Source organism: Papaver somniferum, unplaced genomic scaffold (genome assembly GCF_003573695.1).
Source record: "Papaver somniferum cultivar HN1 unplaced genomic scaffold, ASM357369v1 unplaced-scaffold_99, whole genome shotgun sequence".
Lineage (NCBI taxonomy): Eukaryota > Viridiplantae > Streptophyta > Magnoliopsida > Ranunculales > Papaveraceae > Papaver > Papaver somniferum.
Window position 1 is genome coordinate 2,386,116 of NW_020653081.1, and position 24,447 is coordinate 2,410,562.

At 36.6% G+C, this 24,447-nt stretch overlaps 2 protein-coding genes and 1 non-coding gene across 5 annotated transcripts; 2 read left to right on the forward strand and 1 right to left on the reverse strand.

Moving 5' to 3' along the window:
• Window positions 1-7,642: 7,642 nt before the first annotated feature.
• On the forward strand, window positions 7,643-11,991 carry LOC113346454. Of its 3 annotated transcripts, none has more exons than XR_003358516.1 (5): window positions 7,643-7,802; window positions 8,119-8,278; window positions 8,395-9,414; window positions 9,793-9,905; window positions 10,522-10,566. XR_003358516.1 is itself a non-coding variant. In XM_026589999.1 (5 exons), exons 3-5 carry the CDS (start codon window positions 8,479-8,481, stop codon window positions 11,670-11,672), a joined length of 1,128 nt encoding a protein of 375 aa, XP_026445784.1. In that variant the 5' UTR covers window positions 7,643-7,802; window positions 8,119-8,278; window positions 8,395-8,478; the 3' UTR covers window positions 11,673-11,991. The 3 variants fall into 3 exon arrangements, 2 of the variants coding, with proteins under 2 accessions (XP_026445784.1, XP_026445785.1); XM_026589999.1 differs by lacking the exon at window positions 9,793-9,905 and adding an exon at window positions 11,556-11,991 and having other exon boundaries at window positions 10,522-10,596; XM_026590000.1 differs by lacking the exon at window positions 9,793-9,905 and adding an exon at window positions 11,556-11,991 and having other exon boundaries at window positions 7,651-7,802; window positions 8,141-8,278; window positions 10,522-10,596.
• A 5,050-nt stretch (window positions 11,992-17,041) lies between these two features.
• LOC113346223 lies at window positions 17,042-17,779 on the reverse strand. Its single transcript, XM_026589788.1, has one exon. It carries the CDS (start codon window positions 17,777-17,779, stop codon window positions 17,042-17,044), a length of 738 nt encoding a protein of 245 aa, XP_026445573.1.
• Window positions 17,780-23,641: 5,862 nt separating this feature from the next.
• On the forward strand, window positions 23,642-23,723 carry TRNAS-UGA. Its single transcript has one exon. It is a non-coding gene; the product is annotated as a tRNA-Ser (tRNA).
• The last annotated feature ends 724 nt before the right edge of the window (window positions 23,724-24,447 follow it).

Here is a 24,447-nt window from a genome sequence, read left to right on the forward strand (position 1 = left end):
CGATGGTCCTATGATGTGGAAAAATTTTTTGGAAAAATTGATTAGTGAGTTGTTCCCAAGTGGTGATTGATTGTGGTCTCAAACCGTAAAACCATGTTTTGGCCCTTTCTTTTAAAGAAAATGTAAACAAATGCAATTTCAGAGAGTCTTCGGACATGTGATCAGGTTGCATAGTCCGACAAATTTGTTCAAACTCTCTTACATGAGTATAGGGGTTCTCAGAATCGAACCCTCGAAATATAGGAAGTATTTGTATCATGCTTGCATTTATTTTAAAAGGGTTATTGGTTTGCGGTAATACAATACATGATAATGGAATTTTTATTGACGGATACATGTATTCATGGAGAGCATGAGGTTGGCCCATTTTGAAATGACACAAAGCCCACTATTTGGTTTTAATGGGTTTGGATTTTTGGGAAAAATTTGGTTTTGATGGGATAAAAGAAAAAGAAAATTTGGTTTAAAAATGGGAGCAAAGAAAATTTTGGTTTTTTTTTTTTTTTTTTTTTTTTTTTTTTTTTTTTTTTAAAGAAAATAAAATTAAGACAATAAAATTTGGTTTTTGAAATGGGAGCACGCCCACTGTTTGTCCTCTAATGGAATGGAAGGCTGCGGCTCAAGAAACACTAAGTTTTAATTTTGAAAGTTTAATTTGGCCCAGTTGGTTAAGGCCCGACGTTTGTTTTAAAACTTTGGTTTCGAGGTCCACTCTTGAGTGGAAGCAAGCCCACAATCGGTTACAAGCTCAGCTGGGTTTAAACCCAGAGTAAAAATACAAGTCCAATGGAAGAATTTAAACAAGCCCACACAAAATAAATACAAGCCCACAAATTAAAAAAACAAGCCCACAAATAAATTATTACAAACCCAAAATAGAAAATAAAAAGCCCAAAAAATTGGGTTAATTATTACAAGCCCACAATTAAAGAAATTTGGAAGCCCACAGGTTGGGTTCTCTAATGGAATGGGTTAGGCTACCTTTTTAGCACCGCCCAGCTGCTCTGATATTGTTGCAAAAACCCAGTTGGGTTTTGGTTCTTTTCCTTGGTGGCGTCCCAGCAGAGGAAAAACAGGTTCAGAACAGCAGGTCCAACAGCAAATGAAGTGAAGCAGATGCAGATGCAAATGCTATGAAATGAAATACAAAATAGCTAAAGAAAAACACAAGAAAAACACAGCACCAATCCCCGGCAACGGCGCCAAAAACTTGGTAGGCTTCTAAAAGGTCCTAAAAATTATCCCCGGCAGCGGCGCCAAAAACTTGGCAGGCCCGGAGAAGTATATAAAATGAAGCGCAATGAAAACGGGGGCCTACAGTAATACCGCAAGTGCACGGTCGTCGGTTGTAGCTCGTGCAAGTACGGGTCGATCCACAGAGATCGGGTGTGTTTGGAATGTTTCTAGCTATTTGGGTTCCTAAATTGCTATTGGGCTATGAAGCCTTTTGGCTTAAATTGGGCTTTGAGTGCTAATGGGTTTGTTCACAATAAAATGAACTGAGCTTGGGCTCAGTTGGTCTCTGAGGTGTAAATGGGCTTTGGTTTTAAACTTAGGCTTGGGCTCAATTGTACAAACAATAGACAGTGGGCTTAGAACTGAGAACTAGGCCTTTGGGTTAAACAACTGGGCTTTGGTTAAGCCTGAATTGGATTGGGCTCAGCTTTTGAAATGAGCTGAGCTTTGGGCTCAGTTAGATGGGCCTTTGCTTGGCTGCAGGAAGCAGCAGCAACACAGCAGCAGCAGCACAAGTGCTGCACAGCAGCAGCAGCAGCAGCTTGGCAGAGGAAGAGAGCAATGCAGCAGTAGTGCTGCAGCAGACAACAGCAACAGCAGCAGCAGAAGGGCAGCTGCAAGGGAAGGAAAGCAGCAGCACTGCAAGTGTAAGGGAAGGCAATGCAACACAAGTGCTGCACAGCAGCTGCAGGGCAGTGGAATAAGAGAAGCAAAGCAACAGAAGCAAAGGTGGCAGTAAAGCAAAGATAATGCAATAAAGAAGATGGCTAACAAAATAAACAAAAGGAAACACAAACAGGGCAACACATGGCAAAAGCAAAGAACAAAACAAGATGAACCAAGGCCTAAGGCCAAGGGCAAGGATGTGTGGTGAAGCTAACAGAGCAAGGCTAAGCTAAGGCAAGATTACAGGAGGTATACTAAAAGAATGGGAAGAGAATTAGCTTGCTCATTGTCACTAGTGAGCACTAATTTCTCCCAATGCTCAATCAACAGTGCAACCTAAGCATACACAAGGAATGGCAAGAAAATCAGCTTGCTATGAGCACTGATTTCTTCCATTGCACAATCACATCAATGCTTCACAGATATCTAGCCTAGCATTCCATCAAACTAACAACAAATTACACATAACAGTAAACATTACATGGCAGTGAGCTACAACATTTAACATTAACAGGAAACAAATATTAACAATGAACACAAACATCTAACAGTAAATAGTAAACATGAACATAAATGAAATTTGAGCTACTAAACAGAGCAAACATCACAACTGAAATTGACAAGATTTTATAACACTCAAAATTGAACTGTGGACTAAAGTTGAACTGAAATTAACAGGACATGAAAGTCCTGGATGTTGGCTACTCCAAGCATAAAGTTTCTACAACACACCCACACTACATATTTATACCCACAAACAATTAGGGTTCTACCCATTTTTCCCAAAATAACAGTAGGCTAGGGTTGGTGATTACTCACCTAATTTGATGTAGCAACATCAAATTGAACTCGACCCATGCTTTGTAATTGCTCCTACTCCATTCCCATGCTCTAATTGCAACTCTAGGTTACCTAATTTATCAATTTTTTCACGCCTAGGGTTTCAGGCAGAGAAGCGTGAAAAAATGAGAAAATAGGGAACTAGAGGGCTAGGGGGGAGATGGGTTTTGGTTGTTGGGTGATAGGGTGATGATGGTGGAGGGTGTGGTGGCAGTGAAGGTGAAGAAGGTGGTGGTACGGTTGCAGGGGAAGGTGATGGTGGTTCTCTGCTGTGGAGAAGTGAGGGAGGAGAGGTCGACTGTTTTGGGAAGGAGGGTATTAGGTATTTGGGTGTTAGGCGGGCGTATCGAGTTTGATGTTCTGCGACGCTGAGTCACTGGATGCGAAGCTGGAAGGTGGATCGGATGGTTCCTCCTGATGAGGTTGGTAGCGACCGTCAGATTTTTTGATACAACGAAGTTAACGGCTCTAGATGGGGTTAGGTGTTGTAGTGTAAGGCGGAGATATCAAACGTTGATGCACAGCAAGGGAGCGACCGTTGGATTCAACTACCATCTAATCTGAAGGCTTGGAATTTCAGAGCTGTGGTGCTCGGCAGAGACTTCAGATTTTGATGCTCTATGAATGAGCGACCGTCGGATGCTTCTGAGAACTGATCTGATGGCTGAGAAAGGAGGCGCTTTTGTGTGTAGAAAATGAGGTTGTGCGCACCATTCTTCGCGGCTTCCTTGCGTAATTTCTCCCGGCTTTTCACTACTTTTCTGCTCTTTTCGCTCCGTGACTCATCCGAACTTTATTTATTACCTAAAAATGCAAAATTAATTAATAAAAATATTTATTCTTGAAAACAATGAAAATACAGAATATGGGATAAAATGTAGAATTAATGCATAAAAGATGAGTTAAATGCCAACAAAAAGGGATAAATATATACAATATTTGGCACTCATCAAAGCTCTCCTTAGTAGTTCTTCGTCTTCAAATGATGAACGCCGTGAAGTCTATGGCTCAACTACACAATCTATGTCCTAGTCCGAGACATCTATAAGTAGACTAGAAATCAAGACTTATTGTTTTGATCACTAACATTGACAAACATGCTTGAGATAGCAAAGCATGCGAGTTCGACCTAGCAGTGCTCTAACATTAACTAATAAAGTAAGACAAATATTAAAACTTAATAATTAGACTTAACTTGACAAATAAAAAAGATTAAAACATAAACATTGGATTATATTTGAGCAACACTTTTAAAATCTCCCATATTGAAAGTTTTTTTCGTTGACGCGGTGCCACTCCACCCAACACCTTTGTTCAATGTCCATCATGGTTTCACCAAACCTCATATTTCGACCCGCTTGCATTACTAAAGCAACATACTTAATAATTTCCTTATGGATTACAGTGAAGTCACGACTCAACGCGCTAGTATCTCGATTGTTGAGGTTCATTGTTTGTTTTTGAAAATTTTCAAATATCCTTTCCCAAAGTGTTTGGGTTTGGAATGCATCTGCAATGAAGAAAGTCTCAGTTAAACAAACACAATCACTACAGATACATTTATCTTCCGCGGTAATAAATTTTGTTAGTCGTCGGGGTCTAACAACCACACCCAATCATTCGCTTAGCAATCTGTATGGACAAACACCAATATACTTTCTACAGAATCAACTAGACAGTCAGACTCAATCTAGATAAAAGTACATCAAAGAGTTTATATCTCAATCTATCGATTTGATCTATACTCAAGCAAATAGAAATCTGCGAGTCTTTATCAAAGAGAGATAACTTGGATGGTACCAAAGACCAATATCCAAGTGTCAATCAATTTAAATCAACAACCAAAAGGTCGGATATTCTAATTGATTGGACAACGCATAGCCTGTATTATTTCAATTATATAAACAAATATAATGCGGAAAAGACATACACCAGAAATTTTGTTAACGAGGAAACCGCAATGCAGAAAAACCTCGGGACCTAGTCCAGATTGAACACACACTATATTAAGCCGCTACAGAGACTAGCCTATTCCAAGCTAACTTCGGACTGGACTGTAGTTGAACCCCAATCAGTCTCCCACTGATCCAAGGTACAGTTGTACTCCATACGCCTCTGATCCCAGCAGGATACTGCGCACTTGATTCCCTTAGCTGATCTCACCCACAACTAAGAGTTGCTATGACCCAAAGTCGAAGACTTAATAATAAACAAATATGTCTCACACAGACAAGTCTATCAAAGGATCAATCTGTCTCCCACAGATAAACCCTAAAAGGTTTTATGCTGTCTTTTGATAATAATCAAGGTGAACAAGAACCAATTGATAATCCGGTCGTATATTCCCAAAGACAGCCTAGAGTTATCAATCACCCCACAACAATCTTAATTGTATGGTAGCGAAACAAGATGTTTCGGAATCACAAACAATGAGACAAAGATGTTTGTGATTACTTTTTATATCTTGCCTATCGGAGATATCAATCTCAAGCCAATCAATCTGATTGTACTCGTACGATAGAAGATGTAAGATCAGATCACACAACTACGATAAAAGTAGTATCGGTATGGCTTCACAATCCCAATGAAGTCTTTAAGTCGTTAACCTGTTTTTAGAAGAAGAAAACCAAAGGTTAAAGGAGAACCGACTCTAGCTTAGCACAACTAGTATCACACAGAATGTGTAGGGATTAGTTTTCCCAGTTGCTAGAGTTCTCCCTTATATAGTCTTTCAAATCAGGGTTTGCAATAAATGTTAGCTTAGTAACAAAGCATTCAATATTCACCATTAGATGAAGACCTGATTTAGATTCAAGCTAATATTTCTCAACCGTTAGATCGAAAATTTAGTTTGTTACACACACTTGACAATGCACGCTTCTAGGTTTGTTAACCGCACCCAAACGTGTGCACTTGTTGGTTCAACAATAGTTAACCAAAAGGTTAGCCATATGAGCATTCCATATCAAGCACGTTCTTCTTCACCATAACTAGTTCAAATGACTTCAAGATGAAAAAGTGAGAGAGTTGTTCAATTGCAAGGAAATCTCATGTAATACACAAGACACAATTGAATCAAAGATGATTTGATTCACTTGAATCGGTTCATGAACTTTTATAGCCACAGTTTGCAAACTTCATTCCTTAGTCTTTTTAAGTTTAAGTTCAGAAATCATCTTCAGATATATAACCTTCTCAAGTTCGCATACTAGGTTCGTGGACTTAAGTTACCGGGCAGAGTTTACAAACTCCAACAGAAATTCTCGGGTATGAGAACTTCGCCGGTTCGCGAACTAGGATCGCGGATTGAGTTCGGGGACTTAGTTTCACGCAAGTAGTTTTCCAACTCCAGCAGAAATTCTCGGGTTTGAGAACTTCGACAGTTTTTGGACTTGGCTCACGCCATTCTTCCGGTTCTCTTAATCAACGAAGTTCGCAAACTTTGGTTCAAGGAACATGACTTATACATAAATGTGTTTCCACAACAATGCTTATGTCCACCATTGGTTATGTAATCTAAACTCTCATTTCAATCATTGAAACATTCTTAGAGGACGTTATACAGTTGTTACACCATTTCTCGTCAAAGTAATTTTCAAGATGATTGAAACATATCATGACTTTCATCACATGGTAAAGATAAATTTGGTTAAAGCAAAAAGCTTACCAACCCATATTTCGAGATATAGATAGGAGGTATACTCGGCTCGAAATACCAAATGTATATAATCAAAGTCTACATATATAGCATATGACTTCTTGTCTCAAAGAGTAGGAGATAGAGTAGATAGACTTTTGAATGATAGATAAGTTCAAGTCTTCACATACCTTTTTGTCGAGAAGTTCCACCGGTTCCTTGAGTAGTTCTTCTACTTGTATGATGAATCGTCATGAAGTCCTTGAGCTCAACTACACTTTCTATCCTAGTCCGAGACTTAGCTATAATAGACTAGAAATCAAGACTTATAGTTTTGATCACTAACATTGACAAACATGCTTGAGATAGCAACGCATGCGAGTTCGACCGAGCAATGCTCTAACAACCTTCTTATTCGACTTTGCACATTGGCTCGATTAGCAACTCTTTAATTTTTGGCAGCATGTTAGTTCTTATGAACTGGGCCATGTTCATGTCTTCAGCCATGCTCTTTGAAGAATTGGAAGAGTGATGAAAAGTATGGTAGATGTGTGAGATTGAGAAATTCTAGAGAGATTGAGAAATTCCGGTATGAATTGAAATGAATTTGAACTTGAGTATTTATAGGAGGGGAAATTCCTGATCGTTGGATTGAAAACGTCTGAGTAATGATCTAATCAGCGAGCGACAACATGACTATCATTGACGCCATAATGACCAGCGAGCGTTATTAAGACCATATAGCGATTGACAGTCTATCGCTTGCTGGAAACTCCATCGTGTATGCCTATGTGGTATATTTGACACATTGGTACATACATTTTCCATTTTGACATATCCATAATGGGTACAAAAATGATACATTCTGATATTTGACATGTGCATAGGAATGAACCTTAAAACAAGACTTTTATATGCCTCAAAACATTTCCGTATGCCTCAAATCAAAATTAGAAAATAAGTATATGGTGAAATTGGGTCACCTTACTTTGTGCCTCCAGTGGGTTTGAAAGGCTTTGCCAGGAAAAAACATTACGTAGCTCGTAAAATTGAAGCTCTACCGGCAATAGACAAGGAAAAAACCTTACGTAGCTCGTAAAAGAAACAGAAGTGTACAAAACCGCAACCCTTCTGAAAAGATTGGCTTGACCACATATATTCCGACACGTATTCAATAGTAACAAACTACTCCTGATTCAGAACAAACTATTTGATAGTTGCCCATAATAAAATTACTAGAGGCAACCCCACGCGTTAGTGTGATACTACGAGTGTGTGTCAGTGAAGCAACCACCTTGAACCGAATCCTTGCTTAGTAGCAGTTTAAGTCTCAAAAAAAAAAACGCCTAATCTCTGGTTTCTCTCTACGAGAAGATCTGATTCGTTCTGTTTAGGAATTCAGTACTCTCCAATTGCTGATTCGGTTTGTTTTCTTTCTTTTTCCTAATAAGTCATTTTTTATTGTTATAATTCTATATTGTTTAATCTCGGCCGAATTTTGATAATAAACAATCAATTTTATACAGTGTGTTTACCTAATTTGTGGATAAATTCTCAAATGATTAGTAAATTTTATTGGTAAGTTAGGTTTTACAGAGGTATTATAGAATACTCCGGTGAAGATATGATTATGTAATGATATGAAATTCAATAATCTAGGTTTTTCTACTCACAGTCACAATCATCTTATTATTTTCATCTGTATTTTAAGGGGCCTTTGTTTCCTGTACGCTGTATAGGGATATGTTTACTTCTATGCAGGAATTTTGCTGCTACTGCGATGTGGTTGGAGTTGGATGCTTACTAGCGAATTCAGCACTCCCAATTTGAATATCAGAGTCGAAGATTATACATTCAGTAGACTTATCTTTGCGGTGTCAGAAATCAGAACTTCCAAGAGTACAGTGTTATGCTAAATTTCAATTTATCTCTTCTATCTACTTCATTTCACCTGAAATTTTATGGGAAAGTTTGGACTTTGTGGTTGTTTCTTAGAAATTTGTGAATGTTTACAGGTTGAACTGCGTAGGTGAGAAACCTGAAGACTAAATGCAGTTATATAAACTATGCCGTAACTTGTTGGAATCTAATTGACCGTGATGGTTCTTAGCGAAGATCAATTACAGATGGTGGGTGTATGTGAAGCAAAGAATGATAATATATGCTCAGATGTTAAAACTGTAAATGTGAAAACTTCCACTACAGCGCGTCAGAGTATAGATAAAGAGGGGAATTTATCAACTTGTCGTGTGTGCCACTGTGTTGAATCTGACACTAGGGGGGATGCTGCATTAGAGTTCTTGGCTATTTACCCTCCCTCACCGAAAGTTGTGGATGTCAATGTAGATAATAAGAACCGTAATAGCAATGGAGTGTCAAAAGGTGCTGAAACTGATATTGAACATACTGAGGATCGTGGGAAAGAGCATAGGGTTGTGGAGTTTATAAGCCCCGAGGGGGAGGTATTCATTTGTAATTCTGATCTGGAAGCAGGTCCCCATAACCATCAGGATGTACTTATTTGTCTTGGTTGTTGTTGCAAAAGTGATCTCTTTCTTGCACATTATGCTTGTGCTTTGAAGTGGTTTATTAATCATGGATCAACTATTTGTGAAATATGTGGCAGTGTAGCTAAAAATGTAAGAGAATCTGATTTCAAGAAGATTGTGGCTTCTATTAGGGATTATGAAGCATTGAAGGAAAGAACTGCCACTGGTGAACCAACTATAGCACCCGCACAGATAAGCGCAGGTGTAGATCCTGATGCCGTTGCTGCTATCCGAAGACAAAGGCTTAGTGAGATTTCTTTGTGGTTTAACCCACATAATAGTAGTGATAATAACGGGTATAATAATAGTAATTCCACTAGGACTTCCCTGGGAGTTGTAGAACAGCCTTCTGGGGTTGTTGTTGAAGACACCCTCCAAACTGAAAGCCCTGCTACCAAATGGGCTGTCGAAGGGACTGGGATTCTTGTTGCCACTGGACTTCTTACTGTTACACTAGCATGGCTCATTGCTCCTCGTGTTGGAAAGGTATGCGCTGGTGTTTGCTTACTTTCCATGTATATGTTTTAGTTTAGTTTGTAAAAGTTGATGCTGAGTGCTACTATTTGGATAGCCTTTCAGATATATGTACTTTTGTGTTAGAAAACCCATTATATAGTTTATAGGGGTTTTGCCTTTAACAGAATAAACTGTTTGACTTATGTATACTACTATGTTCATCATTAAATTCCGACTCTTTAAGTGGTCTTCTTCAAGTTCCCTTTCTTTGGTTGACAATACAGTTTTCAGTTTAAAAACCAAATATCTCTTCAGGACCTATGCTGTCGACATCATAACGCTGGACTTTGGATCTCTTGATTTCCTATAAACTCTTGTTAATTACACTATTATCCTTCTCTTTAGCAGTTCGAGATTTTACACCACCAGCAGCACTTGTATAACCCTCGTTGGTGAACATCTAAGTTTTAGAGGTCATAGATGTAGTACTACGACATTCTGCTGAAGGATTTGCACCATGTGTAAGTATGTGATGTTGTTAAAACCACAAACCCCTGCTTTATAGTTATACATTCTTTGACCTTTCTCTAACAGATCGAGGCTTCAGAGTAGTACTTGTGGACGAGGGGTTTCGTGTGCAAATGGTGATCTTAGGCCCTAGTACTCCAGTACACTCACGTATGCCATAAGTTTCTTGTTATTTTTAATAAAAATGATCAAGTAGTTGGTTTCTTTTAGGTTCTACAGTTCATACACTGTGTCCACATAACAGTCCCCTGAAATAGTAGAAAATATTTGGAAAAAAATATGCTGAAGGAACTTATGCATATAAATGTTACATTGGGTTTTCTCTGACCATCTCCAAGACGGGCTTAGAGAAACTTATGCATATAAATGTTTTAAAGGTTAAACCTGATACTGACTATGCATGCTTGTTTGATGATATTTCCATTAGCACCAGTTTTGGATCTTGTATTCGTTTTATACTTTTATTACTTTATATACAGGGGTACAATCGTTAGATGGTTTTAGTGATTTTCTGTAGTCTTTTAGGTATTAATTGCTCTTCAGACATATGAGGTTGTTTATGTTTCTAGTTCTCTTGTTTTTTCTTATGAATTCTGTATTTATGTGCAGAGAACAGCAAAAAATGGTCTTCACATTCTTCTTGGGGGTATATGTGCCTTAACAGTTGTGGTCTTCCTTCGCTTTGTAAGTCGTTTATACATCTATCCTGTAATTCATCTCCGGCATAATATTTCACTTGTTCATATATTTGTTACTTCAGCAAGATTTTTTTATTTCTTCATTAAATTTCTATTTTATTTTATTTTTCTTCTTTTCCCGCTTGGTTTCTTTGAGTTTTCTTTTAACTTCTCCAAAGAAATGCCTTGAAGCACACTTTTAGAAGACATTTTTAGGGTAAAAGACGTATGCCTTGTAGAGGCATGAAAAGGCGCTTGGAGCTAGGCGGGGTTTGTACGCGCCCTGTCGAGGTGTACAGCTTGTCCAATTTTTAAAACCATTCTCGGAGGCTCCAGTAGTAAATCAGATGTCACCTCAAAGGGCCTCATTCATGACTTCGAGCTTACATATGGATTCAGTTATGTTTTAGACGGACATTTAGAGATCTTAAATGCTAAGTCCTTGAAAGTTGAAAATGCCAAAAAAAAAAAAAGAAAAAAAAAGTCTTGGCTTGTTTTATCTTCTAGTCTTGTGCCCATTTCATGAAGTGCTCTGTTTGTCATGCATAGATCTTGGCTGTCCCTCAGAGAGGCTCATCTTTCTTGAACACACTGCAAATATGGCGATCAGTTTCTGGACAATCACAAAACATTGTGTCCCTTAAGTTGCATCTTAGTCTGGAGCTTTCTTGCAGATACTGTTCACACTTGGGATACTTCAAGTTGAGGGTTTTAGATACATACACTAGGTTATAAGTATCACTGCTTATATATTTCTTTTAACTGGGAAGGGACTAACTTCGAATACAGTTGTTACTTGGAGAGTGAGAGATGGGGAAAGCATGTCAAATTGTAAAAAGAATAAATGTGCATATTGTTCTAGTAATTCTTTGGTGCAGTTTGTTTGTCATGCCAAGTTCACTGTTATGCATACAAGTTTCAGCAAGTTGAGAATGTTAATTTGGTTGCTTTTGAAACTCGTTGCAGATTGTACTATCTAGGATCAAATATGGACCAGCACGGTATTGGGCGATCTTGTTTGTTTTCTGGTTTCTTGTTTTTGGAATATGGGCTTCACGAACTCATGGTGCACGTTCTACGTGATAATTCTTTTGTTGAGTGCAAGTAAATAGAGAAGTTACAATGTTCTGTTGTGAAGACAGTTCAAGTCGCCGACCCAAGCTGCCAGCCTAGCAGAGCCGTCTTATGGACTAGGCCAGCTAGGCTGCTGCCTCAATTTGTTGAGGCCCAAAAATTTTAATTTTTTGTTTTTGTTATTATTTTATCATTTAAGTAGTGTTGTGACATAGTGCGTACCATTATTCTTGTTGATAGTCATACTTTCCGGCTGTTAAATCCGTTCGTTATGTAACTAGTGCGTACGCTTTTAAATAAGAAAATTAGAATTTACTGCATTGAGCAATTCTCTTTGAGCAAATTTAAATATCTTCCATCCTAGACCCAGTAAATCCCATTTAAAACATGATGAATACCAAGATCATATTTAACAAAGTCCCATTATTATCTGAAGCATATTATATTAATTTAAATTAAAAAGAAATAATGCATGAGTACGTTATCCTCATACTCATGGGGTCGTTAATTACATATAGTCTTAAAACGCTTATTTATATATATTCCCTAAAGGTGGTTTCAAAGAATCCCGACGACTTATGTCTGCTGCCTGATTTGTTAGTGCATCCGTCGCATTGTATGATGCTGAATAGATTGCAGTAGGTCTCTCATTTTGATCATATGCCACGAACTCCGTTGTGTCATGATCACTCTGGTGATGAAATTGACTAGGTTTTGTGAGTCATATTTTTATCTATTTTATGTTGTTGTTCTAACCACCATAAGCATGCTCCATGTATCACCACTAAAATAGTGGTTATTCCCAGAGGTTGTGACATTGCTACGATCATAGTAGTTGAGCAATTCCTGTAGAAAATTATCACTATCAGTTTGATGTTACGATTAATAGAACAAAAGTATATACAACAAAAGTTACCAAAATTAGAAAAGACCAAAACGTCAAGTATCAGTTATTTCAAATCAAGATCTCTTTCTCGCAACCGAACTTGGTCACCATCCATTAAGGTTAAAAGTACTTTGTGATGCGTATCAAAGCAATTGAGAGGAACTAGAAAATACATGTTTTGTGTTTATCTGATTTATTTTCAATAAACTTTATGCTATTAGCGAGTTTTTAGTAAATAAGTATTAATCCATCAAGAGTTGGATGAATCGGTTATTTTAATTGAGATTTAAGGCTTGTTTTTGATGACGAGACCATCGTACTCGAAGGTTGCACCAGGAAAATGCATGTTCATTTGCCTTTGCAAGCATGCTTCGCAAGCATGTTGCCTTAAGTGCATCACTGGCTTCTGAGTACCTTCCAAGCATAATGCATGCATTTGGACTTGTGCATGGACCATTGCAAGCTTATTTCCGCTTCCTTACTTCGCTTTGGCACTGAGCAGAAAGCGTGCGATGGTCTTACTCGAGCCAAGGGTTTATTAGTCAGTCTCATGAGCATCCAAGAAATGTTACTACCCCATCAAGCATGGAAACCATCATCGCTTGTATCGTAATACCGGGCCAGATGATACGAGTTACCAAAATATCGCAATCATATCCCCAATTAGATGATATGAATGACAAAAATGATGGACATTAATGCTGCAACTAATTGCGCATGCATACATACCCTACGAAGAAGCGATGAAGCACAGATTGTAATTCATAAGTCTCCGGGACAAGCAACTAAAGCCAACTCGTATTGCAAGTCCAAAAGCCAAGCATAGCCTAGTCCGCTTAGGCCAAATGGTCTTTTGCAAATGATAAACAAGAATTTGCATTGACCTCTCCTTTATTTTGCACTGTGGTGGTGCACCCTTAGTTTCTCAACGCCTCAACAATGATGCCTAAGCATCAAGAAGCTCTCTCGAGTAAGTAACGCGCCATAATGATGATTTCGCATCATATAGGCTTTACCGGCTAAGCTTTGAATCTTACTAGTGCATCTACGGTATATGCACCTTCAACCAACTATCCCTTTTTGTATATGTCTTATTGATATTTTTAGAACTAAAAGTTGGGGACCAGTTGATGTGCTTGCTTCACTATTCATGGTCATTTTTTCATGCATCATGAGTAATGCGCCATGGTGGTGCAAAATCCAGTTTTGGCCCGACGACCAACTTGAATGATGCGCTATCATGGTGCAACAATGCTCTCGGCCAGTCACCCACTGAAGTAATCCTCCATGATGGTGCAACATCTCCTTCGGGCATCCAGCACTGATGTGATGCACCATGATAATGTGATATTAACTTTTGGTCAATTTAACCTGCGTAATGCACCATGATGGTGTGATACTGGCCCTTGGCCAATATTCCTCTTAGTACGCAACATTGTCTTTAGACGACGCTTCATATCATTCAAATGACGTATCTTTGAGCATGCACCATGCTAAAAATGAGAGTATTACAGAAAGTACAAAAATTGTTGAAAGAAGTTTCTGGACGTTTGTACCTTTAGATATACGAACCTAAGATTTTAGGTTAACAAACTTAATTAGAAAAGTATTAGGAGAATCTTTTCTAATCAAGGTTCACAAACTCAAAAATTAGGTTTGCGAACTTAAGTAAGTTTGGGTTCATGAATTTTTCTCTCCCCACTAGGTTCCCGAACTCAAAACATAGGTTCGCGAACTCAAACCAAGCCGAGTTTAGGAAATTTTCTTTTTCTTCAAGCTTTGCGAACTTAAAACATAGGTTCACAATCTAATATGTATAATTTTAAAATTCAAATAAATTTATTAAATATATTTGTGAACCTATACTTTCGAAACTCATCGGAGAATATTTACTTTATGTTAGTTTCAAAAAAGCAACAAACATGAACTTGACATTGAAACTTCACTAAACTTCAGCCGAACATCTAGTCTATGATGAGAACCATCTTTGAAATTCGATTATTTACTAAAGTCTTTGATTTTTTTATGATAGATAGATAGAATGGAAAATAGTCTGAAAGAAAAATCAATCTTTTTTACTAAACTTTGATGAAGTTCTTCATGTAATCTTCAATCATTAATTTTTCCGAGTAACTTGGATGAACCTAGGAGTTTACTACCTAATATAATCTAGACCGAAGCTAACTTTAGTAGGTTATAAATCGAGAAATAGTTTTGGCATCTAAATTTGACAACACACTTTGTATATCAATGGGTGGAAGTTCAACCGAGCATTTTGTCTTACAATATCTCTCGTTTATCAATTTTAGTGACAAAACTTTTGAAACACATATGAACTTTTACAAGTTTGACTTTCAGTACAAATGCCATGATGCTTTTTTTGATTTCTTACAACTTTAATTTTATTCTTCTATGATTCTTCATGTGTTCGTTGGGTATAAGTAATTGAAGATTCTACAGTGATAGATAAAAACTTTAATATTCTTACCCTTCAAAATTTGTGTGGATGACTTTCATTTCGCGTATAGTTGTTATCCCAATAGGACGATGAGCACAAATATTAATAACCCCCCCCCCCCCCCCCCTCCCAAGATATGTTTCGAAAAACCATATGTCACTTATTTTTTCTTACCCTCTTTGTCACAAAGTTGACAAAGGTGACGAGAATTTGGTTCCACGTGATTAAGCCATTAGGAGAACAATTGACACTAAGAATTCTATCATTTCGTCAATGATGATTCCACTAAGTTTCACAAATTAGTTTCTTTCACCTTCAAGAGATTAAAGAGACTTTTCTCTCCCAAATTCCACAAACACACTTCCTCCAAAGATATATTAATTAAGCGCTAGTTCAATTAAGAACTCACTTTCATTTGATGTCATTCTCAAAATAGAATAACAAATGCGATCTTTTTACTAGAAAAATTATTTTCTCGGATTTTAAAAAATCTCACAAGAAGATATAATACAAGGATCAATCGTCAAAAATATTCATCTTTAGTTATTCAAGGAAGAACATGAAAGTTATAAGCATAACTTTTGAAGATTATCATGAGATCGGCCACCATGAAAAAAAATGATTGAATATAAATATCACAGAAAACAATACATAGAAAATCTATTATTGAAGATCAATTATTGCAATTATCTTCAATGTACAATTTAACTAAATAATTTCCGTAGGCGATAATATAAAGAAGTAGCTACAATATGATTCTTTTTATTTTCGTTTAAATATTTTTTCGCATATATATTGTTATGGGTTTTTTTCTAAATATTTTTTTTTTAAATTATTTTCCTAATTTCAAATAATCCATAAAAAACAAATATCAATTTGAAATGTTGTTTACTCTCTCTAAATCCCAGGAAACGAAGATCATAATTCTTTTTTGTACTATACATAAATAAATATTCATTGGAGTGTAGAAGTATAATGTTGTTTCGTAATAAATATTACATATCCTTACATTTAGTGATATGTATTACATAACAATATAAGAATATGAGTAAAAATATGGTTTAGAAGTGGTGTATGCAAACATTAATTGTTAGTTTCATATAGGTATGACCATTGAATTTCTTTTTAGAAAATTATAATATCTTGGTGCATCTAAAAGGCCCAATTTTAGAGGCACTCCTAGAGCTTCCAGAAAGTGTGAGACATACCTGCAGCCTAGACTGCCGGCCATAGCCTTGACTGGAATTACGACCGAAGAGCTAGAACTATAGATGCAAGAGTTCCTCATGAGGGCAGTCTTTCACCTTTTATTGTATAATGTGTGTTAAAAACTTCTTTGCTCTATAATCAATTCATATGTTAACAATCTCATTTATCTAATTTTTGTGGTCTTGTGACTCTTGTCCGGCAATTGGAGTCTTTCACTTTTGATATGTGGAAGCCGGAGTAAGTACTTGTCCTTGGGAAGTCCAGTGAGAGATGATTGGTTTGTTATTGTACTTCATAGATATAAATAGTTTTGTTAAAATACATTAATGTTTTGTGAAACAATGTTTCTGCAAATATGGTGATCAGTTTCTGGACAATCACAGAACATTGTCTCTCCTGAGGTTTTTTTTGTTTTTTTTGTAAATAAGGCAATTCATTGAAAAATGACTAAGGTCTCGAAGGGATACAAAACACAAAAGGAATAGAGCCATCTAATATCAATCCACATGAGGATTCTATAATATTATATTTATCTACTAATAGTTGTTTAATAATACAAGTTGGGGGAGTGGTTTCCCAGGTGACAGCAGTGTTTAAGGGTACAAATTTTGATAAAGTATCTGCCGCTCCATTTCCTAATCTTGGAACAAAGTAAAAACCCAAAAAATTGTTGCATAGATGTGCTAGTCTGTTTGCTTCATCAAGATAATCCTTTGAGCGCCAGCATATGTCAGCTGCCTTTCCTTGTAAGTACTTGAAAATACTTTCGCAATATCCTTCTATGCTGAACTTTTCCAGACCTTTTTCATGCGCCCAAATAGTTGCCTACATCATTCCTAAAGCCTCCGCTTCTTGTAGGTCTGTTGTTGTTGATTGTCCCGCTTTCCCTCCTCCTGAAATTCCTGTATCATCCCTTAGAATTAAAGCATAACTGAAAGGTAAACTGTCAGAAATCCATGCCGCATATACATTAATCTTAAGAGTGTATTTTGAAGGTGCCTGCCACAAAGGTTTCAGAGTGTTCTTCTTTAGATATATGGCTTTATTCTGAAGGTTACTTCTCTGTGCCCAGAAAGCTACATGTCCTTGTATTTCCATAGCTAGATTCTTGACTGTTGTAGCTTTGTTTTCAAAAACTCTGTTATATTTTTCCTTCCAAATAAACCACATCTTAGTAAGAATCAATTCTAGGGAAATTTGTTTTCTAGGGTTCTTGATCCAATCCTTACAGAGCTCCAGGAAAGTACTTGAAATATTTATGTTAAGGGTGATAGGGTTTGGGGATGAGTTCCATATTTCTTTAGCATAAGGACAATGTAGCAAGAGGTTTTCAGTAGTTTCTATTTCAGTTCCACACATGGTATAATAAGGATCAACATCGTTTACCTTTCCAAAAAGCTTAGAGTTTGTAGATAAGGAGTTTTGAAGACATTTCCAAAGAAAAAGTTTAATCCTTTGGGAGATGTCTAGTTTCCATAAGGCAATCCAGAATGAATCAGGTAAATTTAGACTAACTATGTCGACTCCAGTTTCATTTAGTTTATCATATAAGGATTTTACCATATAATCTCCCGATTTTGTTAATGTCCATCGCAGTTGATATTTCTTTAGTATATGGTTCTTGTTTTTAAAAAGTTAGATGTTTCTAATCTTAGTGGCGATCTCCTCAGGGAAAATAGAGTTCACTAATTCTAGGTTCCAAGAGCTAGTTTCATGATCAATTAATTTTGAAACTAAGGTAAATTGGTTGTTTGAAATGGTTTGAAAGTTTTTTAAAGTTTCTGTTAAACCAGGTACCCATTTGTCGTTCTAGATGCTAATATCCTGACCATTCCAAACTTCCAAAAAGCTATATTTGTATATCAGTTACGAACCTTGACTTATGCAATTCCAAGTCCAAGAACCTTAGCTCTTAGTGGTTTCGAATTCTTAAAATATCTAGATCCCATGGTTTTGACCCAAAGGGCGTCTGGCTCTTTTACTAATCTCCATGCTAATTTAGCATGCATTGCAAGGTTGAATTTTCTAGCATCTTCGAAACCTAGTCCTCTTTTTTAGGTTTGCATAGGCTTGGCCAAGTTTTTGGGTAAAAACCTTTTCGTCTTGTTTCTTTACCCCACCAGAAGTCTCTCTGTATTGCATTAATTTGGTTAGTGAACTTTTTAGGGAGAATAAAGCAGCTCATTTGATAGGTAGGTATATTAGCTAAAACCGTTCTATTTAAGACTGATCTACTAGGTTGAGAAAGAACCAGTCATTTCCATCCTTTAGATTTGGATTCCATTCTCTCTATAATTGGGGCAAAGGTTTTTATTTTCGATTTTTTCATAAAAAGGGGAGCTCATAGGTACGGGTCTTTAAGGCTTATATGTTTTATTTTCAGGAGTTTGGACATCATTCTCTGATGTTTAGGAGCTACCTTTTTACCAAAGAAGACCCTGACTTTTCAAAATTTATGAGTTATCCTGAGGCTTTACTAAAAATCGCTATGGTATCTAGAAGGTTTTTACATTCTACAAGATCCACCTTCAGAAAGAGAAGGAAATCGTCAACGAAAAATAGATGTGAGATTGGTTCACTCTTTGGAGTTGTTTTAACTCCATCTAAGATTTCCTTACTCTCTTGATGGAGGACAAAACTAAAAAAAAAATCTCCATGCATATGATGCATAAATATGAGGAAAGTGGGTCTCCTTGTCTAAGGCCTCTAGATGGTTTGAAAGCTTCACCAGGATTACCATTTAAGAGAATAGAAATATTGGTTATAAAAATGCATTGCTCTATTAGCTGACAAACATCTTTATTAAACCCAAAGGAGGACATATCTAAGAGAAGAAAAATACAGTTGACCCTATCAAAAGCCTTTGACATGTATATTTTTAAGCCTAATCCACCAGTTCTTGATTTCTTGTTTATGAAGGAATGGATAATTTCACGTGCCACTATAATATTATCAGAGATCTTCCTGAAGGAAAGGAAAGCTGACTGAAAAGGAGATATTATTTTTTCCAGGAAAGGTTTAATTCTGTTGGCTATAATTTTCTCTATGACTTTATACATTGTGTTACACAGACCTATTGGCCTAAATTGACTCGGGTTTTTTGGTTGTTTTACTTTAGGAATAAGAAAGAGATGAGTCTTATTTAGTTCAGGGTGCATTTTCTTATTTAAAAAGAAATCTTGAATTGTTGAGGTAACTGGTTGTCCTACTGTGTCCCAGTTATGTATGAAGAAACTTACTGGAAAACCATCAGGTACTGGTGATTTATTAGGCTTCATATTTTTTAGAACCATAAATATTTCATCTCTAGTAGGTGGAGTCAATATACTAGAATTGTCTTGTGAAGTAAGAACTGGTATAATATCTCGAAAAAGTTGATTATATGGAGTTTGGTTTATTGATGTTTCATCAAAAAGGTTCTGAAAATAATTTCCAAGTATTGAGCTGATCTCTACTCTATTCCTAGTGGCTTCATTCTGAGACTTATTTTTCTTGAATTTTCTGTAGACTTATTTTTCTTTTTAAATTTCTATTACTTAAGTCTATTCTACTTCATTAATTAGTTGTTTAATTAGATACTAAAGGTTACCTGGTTTGGGAGTTTAAATTGTCAGACAAAGTGGGTATGAGTTTCTCCCTAATCCAAACACTATAGATTAGAATTGGGTCTAAAATAAATTATGGGAAGAAATTACAGGAGCACCATGTGACAATTGACGAAGAAGATTATATTGGTGGAAGTTCAGAAATTACGCTTAAGGATGATGAGTGTTGTGTTTATTTCTGAGAATTCATTTATGTTGAACAAAAACCTATTGATTCCTATGGTAAATTCTTCATTCTAATGAGACCCATTTAGTAGCAAAAATAAGTTACTCTAATTGTTTATGATGTTTGGTTTGGGAATGTAAAGGTTACTCCCTCCGTACCACATATATAGGCGGAGAGACCAATTCTCTTAGATTAAGAAAATTAGTTTGAATTCATTATTTTTCATGTTTTTTCTTGTTTTACACTTTGTCTTATTACTAACACAATTTTCTATGTACAATAAGTAAGGGTATTTGTGAGAAAATTCATCTTGAAAATAGGACTCCGCCTATCTAGTGGGACAAAGAAAATTCAAAATTACGCCCATATAATAGGTACGGAGGGAGTAAAATTTAGAAAGTAAAAAAATTTAATGAAACTATCATCGAGAAAGGTAATCTAAGGAGAAGAACACTAGGAGAGTGGCAAGAGAAAACCAACTCAAAAGAACATGATTGAGAATATTAGAGAAATTGACTTATAGAATTTGAATCAGATTCAAAGACTCACCCAATTAGCAGGTATGAGACTCTCATTAATTCCAAATCCAAAACTAATATTAAGTGTAATAATATTGAGGTGACCCTTAAATATGAAAATTTCCTGCATTCCCGCCCCTGTAATCATTATTGAGAAATTAATGGTGAGTTTGTTTGCAAAATTCACAATTTTCAGGAATTTATAATTTCATGGGATTACAAATTATGGGATTCATGTAAATCCCTCGTACGTTTGGTAACTCAGCTGAGATTCTTAGGATTCATAAAAAAATAAATTATGTTTAGGTCCATGCATTGTTTGGCATTGCCCTAAGAATCTTAAAATTGTATATATATGGGATTTGGAGTAAAAAAAAATGGATCCATAAATCCCCTGATAAGTTTCCCAGCAAATCTTAGGGGGAGCGGTCGGACTCCATATGGAGGATTTGCTGGAAAAGTGAATCCCTTCGGAAACGTAATTCCAAGGATTTGGACAATCAAACATACCGAAGGAAACGTAATTCCATCAAATCCCCTAGACCTATAAATCTCATCTTTAAAATTCTACATCCAAACCCATAAAAGGAGATTCAAGTTCCTGGAATTTGCATGCTAAGAAATTAGGGGATTAAGAAAGGAAGACTAAGAGTCTGCATTAATGGATGAACTAGCATTATTAGGAGAGACCCAGAAACTTCTATATTTACCCAAAGGAGAGATTTATAAAGCATCTTAAGAGATTTTAGAGTTTAGACAAACAGAAATTAGGAAAATAAATAACTTTGGTGGCTTGTGATCACAAAAATGTACCCAAAGATGTTCTTATCTCAACAACAAGAGTGATGCGTTGCAGAGATGATCATCTACACCGAATCCAGTATTATCTATGTGAGAGGTGCGGTAGAGATGCATTTCTTCATCCTAATCAGGCACAATACTTGGCTTATTGCAATATGAAGAGAGTGGAGAAGCAGAAACTTCATATCAGTGCTAAGAGAAGAATTCAGACAAAAATTGAGAAAGGTTTGTCTCTTGATGCCATTGTTTATTATAAGGAAATGTCCCCTGGATTTGACTCAGGCTATATTCTGAGAAGAGAGTCAAGATATCTCCGGCGAAGAGGAAAAGGCCATTATGATGAAATGGAAAGAGCCGATGCTGCTGAATGGATTGAAGAAGAAGATTAAAATCCTAAATTGGGTCTCTATTTATCTTATTTTCTATGCTATGTTATGTTTTCTAGTCCTGTTTTGAAGATTCTATTTTCATTAGGTTGCTTATCAAAGAAATTGTTAACTCTCTATTCTAAGTTCCTATCTAATCTGGTTGGTATTTCTATGAGTACTAATATCAGACTTTGATTTAAGATTGAGACCAAAACATGATGTATCTTGTTTGCTATGTTCTTGCTTGTTGAATGCTTTTGTACCTGTTTCTATCTTAAGTGGATCTGAAAGCCCCTTCCTCTAACTGCTCTTTCCTGTTCTTAGCCCGAGATGCTGAAAGTATAAGAATTAAAATACACAGAAGGTCCCCTTTGATAAGAAAATCAAAGCAAGACTCTGGTTTTATTAATCAGTAGTTTTTGTAAGAAATTAAATCTTTTCTCATCCATTTGAAAATCAGATTTCATTTTCCAACAGAAACATTTGAAAGCTGGGAGAATTTTTTTTAAAACTTTTTTTTTTTTTTTTGCTCGGTAAATAAAATTGTATTAGGAAAGTTGGCAAATTACAAAGCTGTAAATACCACCATGCACTGGAAAGCTAATAGTGAGAGATACAAGTGCAACTCACAAAGAGTGAGTGCCCGTGTACAACAGAAGATAACCCCATGTCTAACATGAACAATTAGACACCCCATTCACCAAATAAAAGGCCATTTAGAAAAGCCCACTTTCCCCTAAAAGGAATGAAAGCCCATAGAGACCCAGCCCAAGGAAAAGTCCTTCCCAATAACACTAACCCTAAACAACTTCCCAAATCTGCCGCCGCCGCTGAAATCTTGATCCAAAATCCCCCTTCACAGTTTCTTCATCGATCAACCAGCCAATGTCCCGAAATCCGTCGACGCTGTTTCCATCAACCATAAACAAGTACCTTTCCATTTATGAAATCAGCGATCTCGGGAAGATGATTGAAAAATGAAAAGAACTAGAAGATCTAATGCCAAGAACACCACACATCAGCACCCTATTAGCTAAAAAGCCACCTCCATAAAGAATCCAACTCGGAATTGCAACGGAAACTCTAAAGAAAAGACCGCCATCACTATCATCACCGCCTCAATCTTAAGAAATTCCAACCAAAACTCTGATGAACCGTCTCTGTGAAAAACAGAAACCCCAAGAAAAAATCATCAGATCCGGCCAACAACACCCACAACTGCCAAGATATGATTACTGCAACCCTAATATCAAATCTAACATCCTCTGCTCCACCGTCTTCAAAAACCACACTCATCGAACACCATTGAAACCGCTCAAAAGAGTTAGGAAAGTTTTGCACAAAGGTTTTGACTAATTATGATGATGAGAAGGAAAGCAAAGAAAGATGTAGAATCTAAGAATGGGTTACAGAGGATTTGAATGAAGATCCTCTACATTGCAAAATCTGGATCGGAAAAAGATTAGGCAAAAAATTGAGAAGAACTTAAGGCTCCCAAAATCACATATAGAAAAGACCCAAAACCTATGGAGAGAAATCCTTGCTCGGATCTAGTCCGATGACTAAATCCGAGCAAGAACGGAGGCAACAGTAAAAGAAAACTAAGGTCATTTTTTTTTTCTAGAGGAGAGAGAAACTCATTCATATTTCCTAATTTTTTATTTTTTTAAAAAAAAACTTGTTTACTTTATGCCATCATTCCATTCCGTTCCCATTCCTTCACCCCTTGTTGCTAAGGAATCGACACAAGTGAAATGATTACTCCTTGCTGTTCATTTCGAGCTGCAAAATCTTAGAAAAGTGATGAAGAAAAATAGCCGTTAGAGGGGAGAAGAGAGAAGAGGAGATGCGACTTCTTATTATGTAATCCATTTGCAGTCTCTCTTGAGGATGAAAGGAAGTTAAAGTATTTTGGACTCAATCATGCTTTAGATTAAATAAAAACTCAGCTGAGAATGGGCACGCTGGTCAATATGTCCGAGTGGTTAAGGAGACAGACTTGAAATCTGTTGGGCTTCGCCCGCGCAGGTTCGAACCCTGCTGTTGACGAAATATTTTTGTTTTTCTTTGCCGATATTTTTGGCTGTCAGTTAACTTGCTTCGCCGGTATTTTCTTTAGTTTTTGGTTTGAGAATGGTTTTATACTTTTATCTGCTCTTTTTAGTTTCGAATTCTCATTTTGGTTAAGTGTCTAAAGACAAAAAATGAGACTACTTAAGGAACGAATAATCCTAGCTAAATGATACAAGAAGTAACCTTCAACAAACCGGAGTATACATTCTTTGATAGGAAATCTGAGATACCAGTTGCTTATTTTACTTTGAGATAGGAAATTTCAGAAGAAATCACTTTGAGATAACAACCGCAAACCCCTTAAAACTTCTCCTTTTCACTAGACCTGTTGCAACAAGTTTCTGGTGGTCAGTTATTTTTATGCTCAGCTAACAACTTGTAGAAACATTCCACCCCCTTTTGTGTTGATACTATTTGGAAAAGACAATTAAGCCCGAGTGTCTGACACCAAAACCTTTAGCACATATCACATTAATCCTGTCTTTAACCAGCTTAATAACCTTATTCAACTCTTGGGATACCTATCCAATTGGCTAGAAAGCAGCAACACAAAAGTATAGGTAACCAGTTACACCACAACTACAATCTCACTTCCAGAACCTGTCTCCAAGCAGGAATTGATTTTATTAGTCACTGACTCTTTGTTAATCAGCCTCCATGCCGCCATTACATGACTTTTGCGCAGAATGCTAAGCAAATA

Coding starts and splice junctions, on each gene's coding strand:
- LOC113346454 (XM_026589999.1), top strand. CDS start 8,479: ATGGTTCTTAGCGAAGATCAATTACAGATGGTGGGTGTATGTGAAGCA. Junction 9,415..10,521: donor TTGCTCCTCGTGTTGGAAAG/GTATGCGCTGGT, acceptor ATTTATGTGCAG/AGAACAGCAAAAAATGGTCT. Junction 10,597..11,555: donor TTGTGGTCTTCCTTCGCTTT/GTAAGTCGTTTA, acceptor AACTCGTTGCAG/ATTGTACTATCTAGGATCAA.
- LOC113346223 (XM_026589788.1), bottom strand. CDS start 17,779: ATGGTAAAATCCTTATATGATAAACTAAATGAAACTGGAGTCGACATA.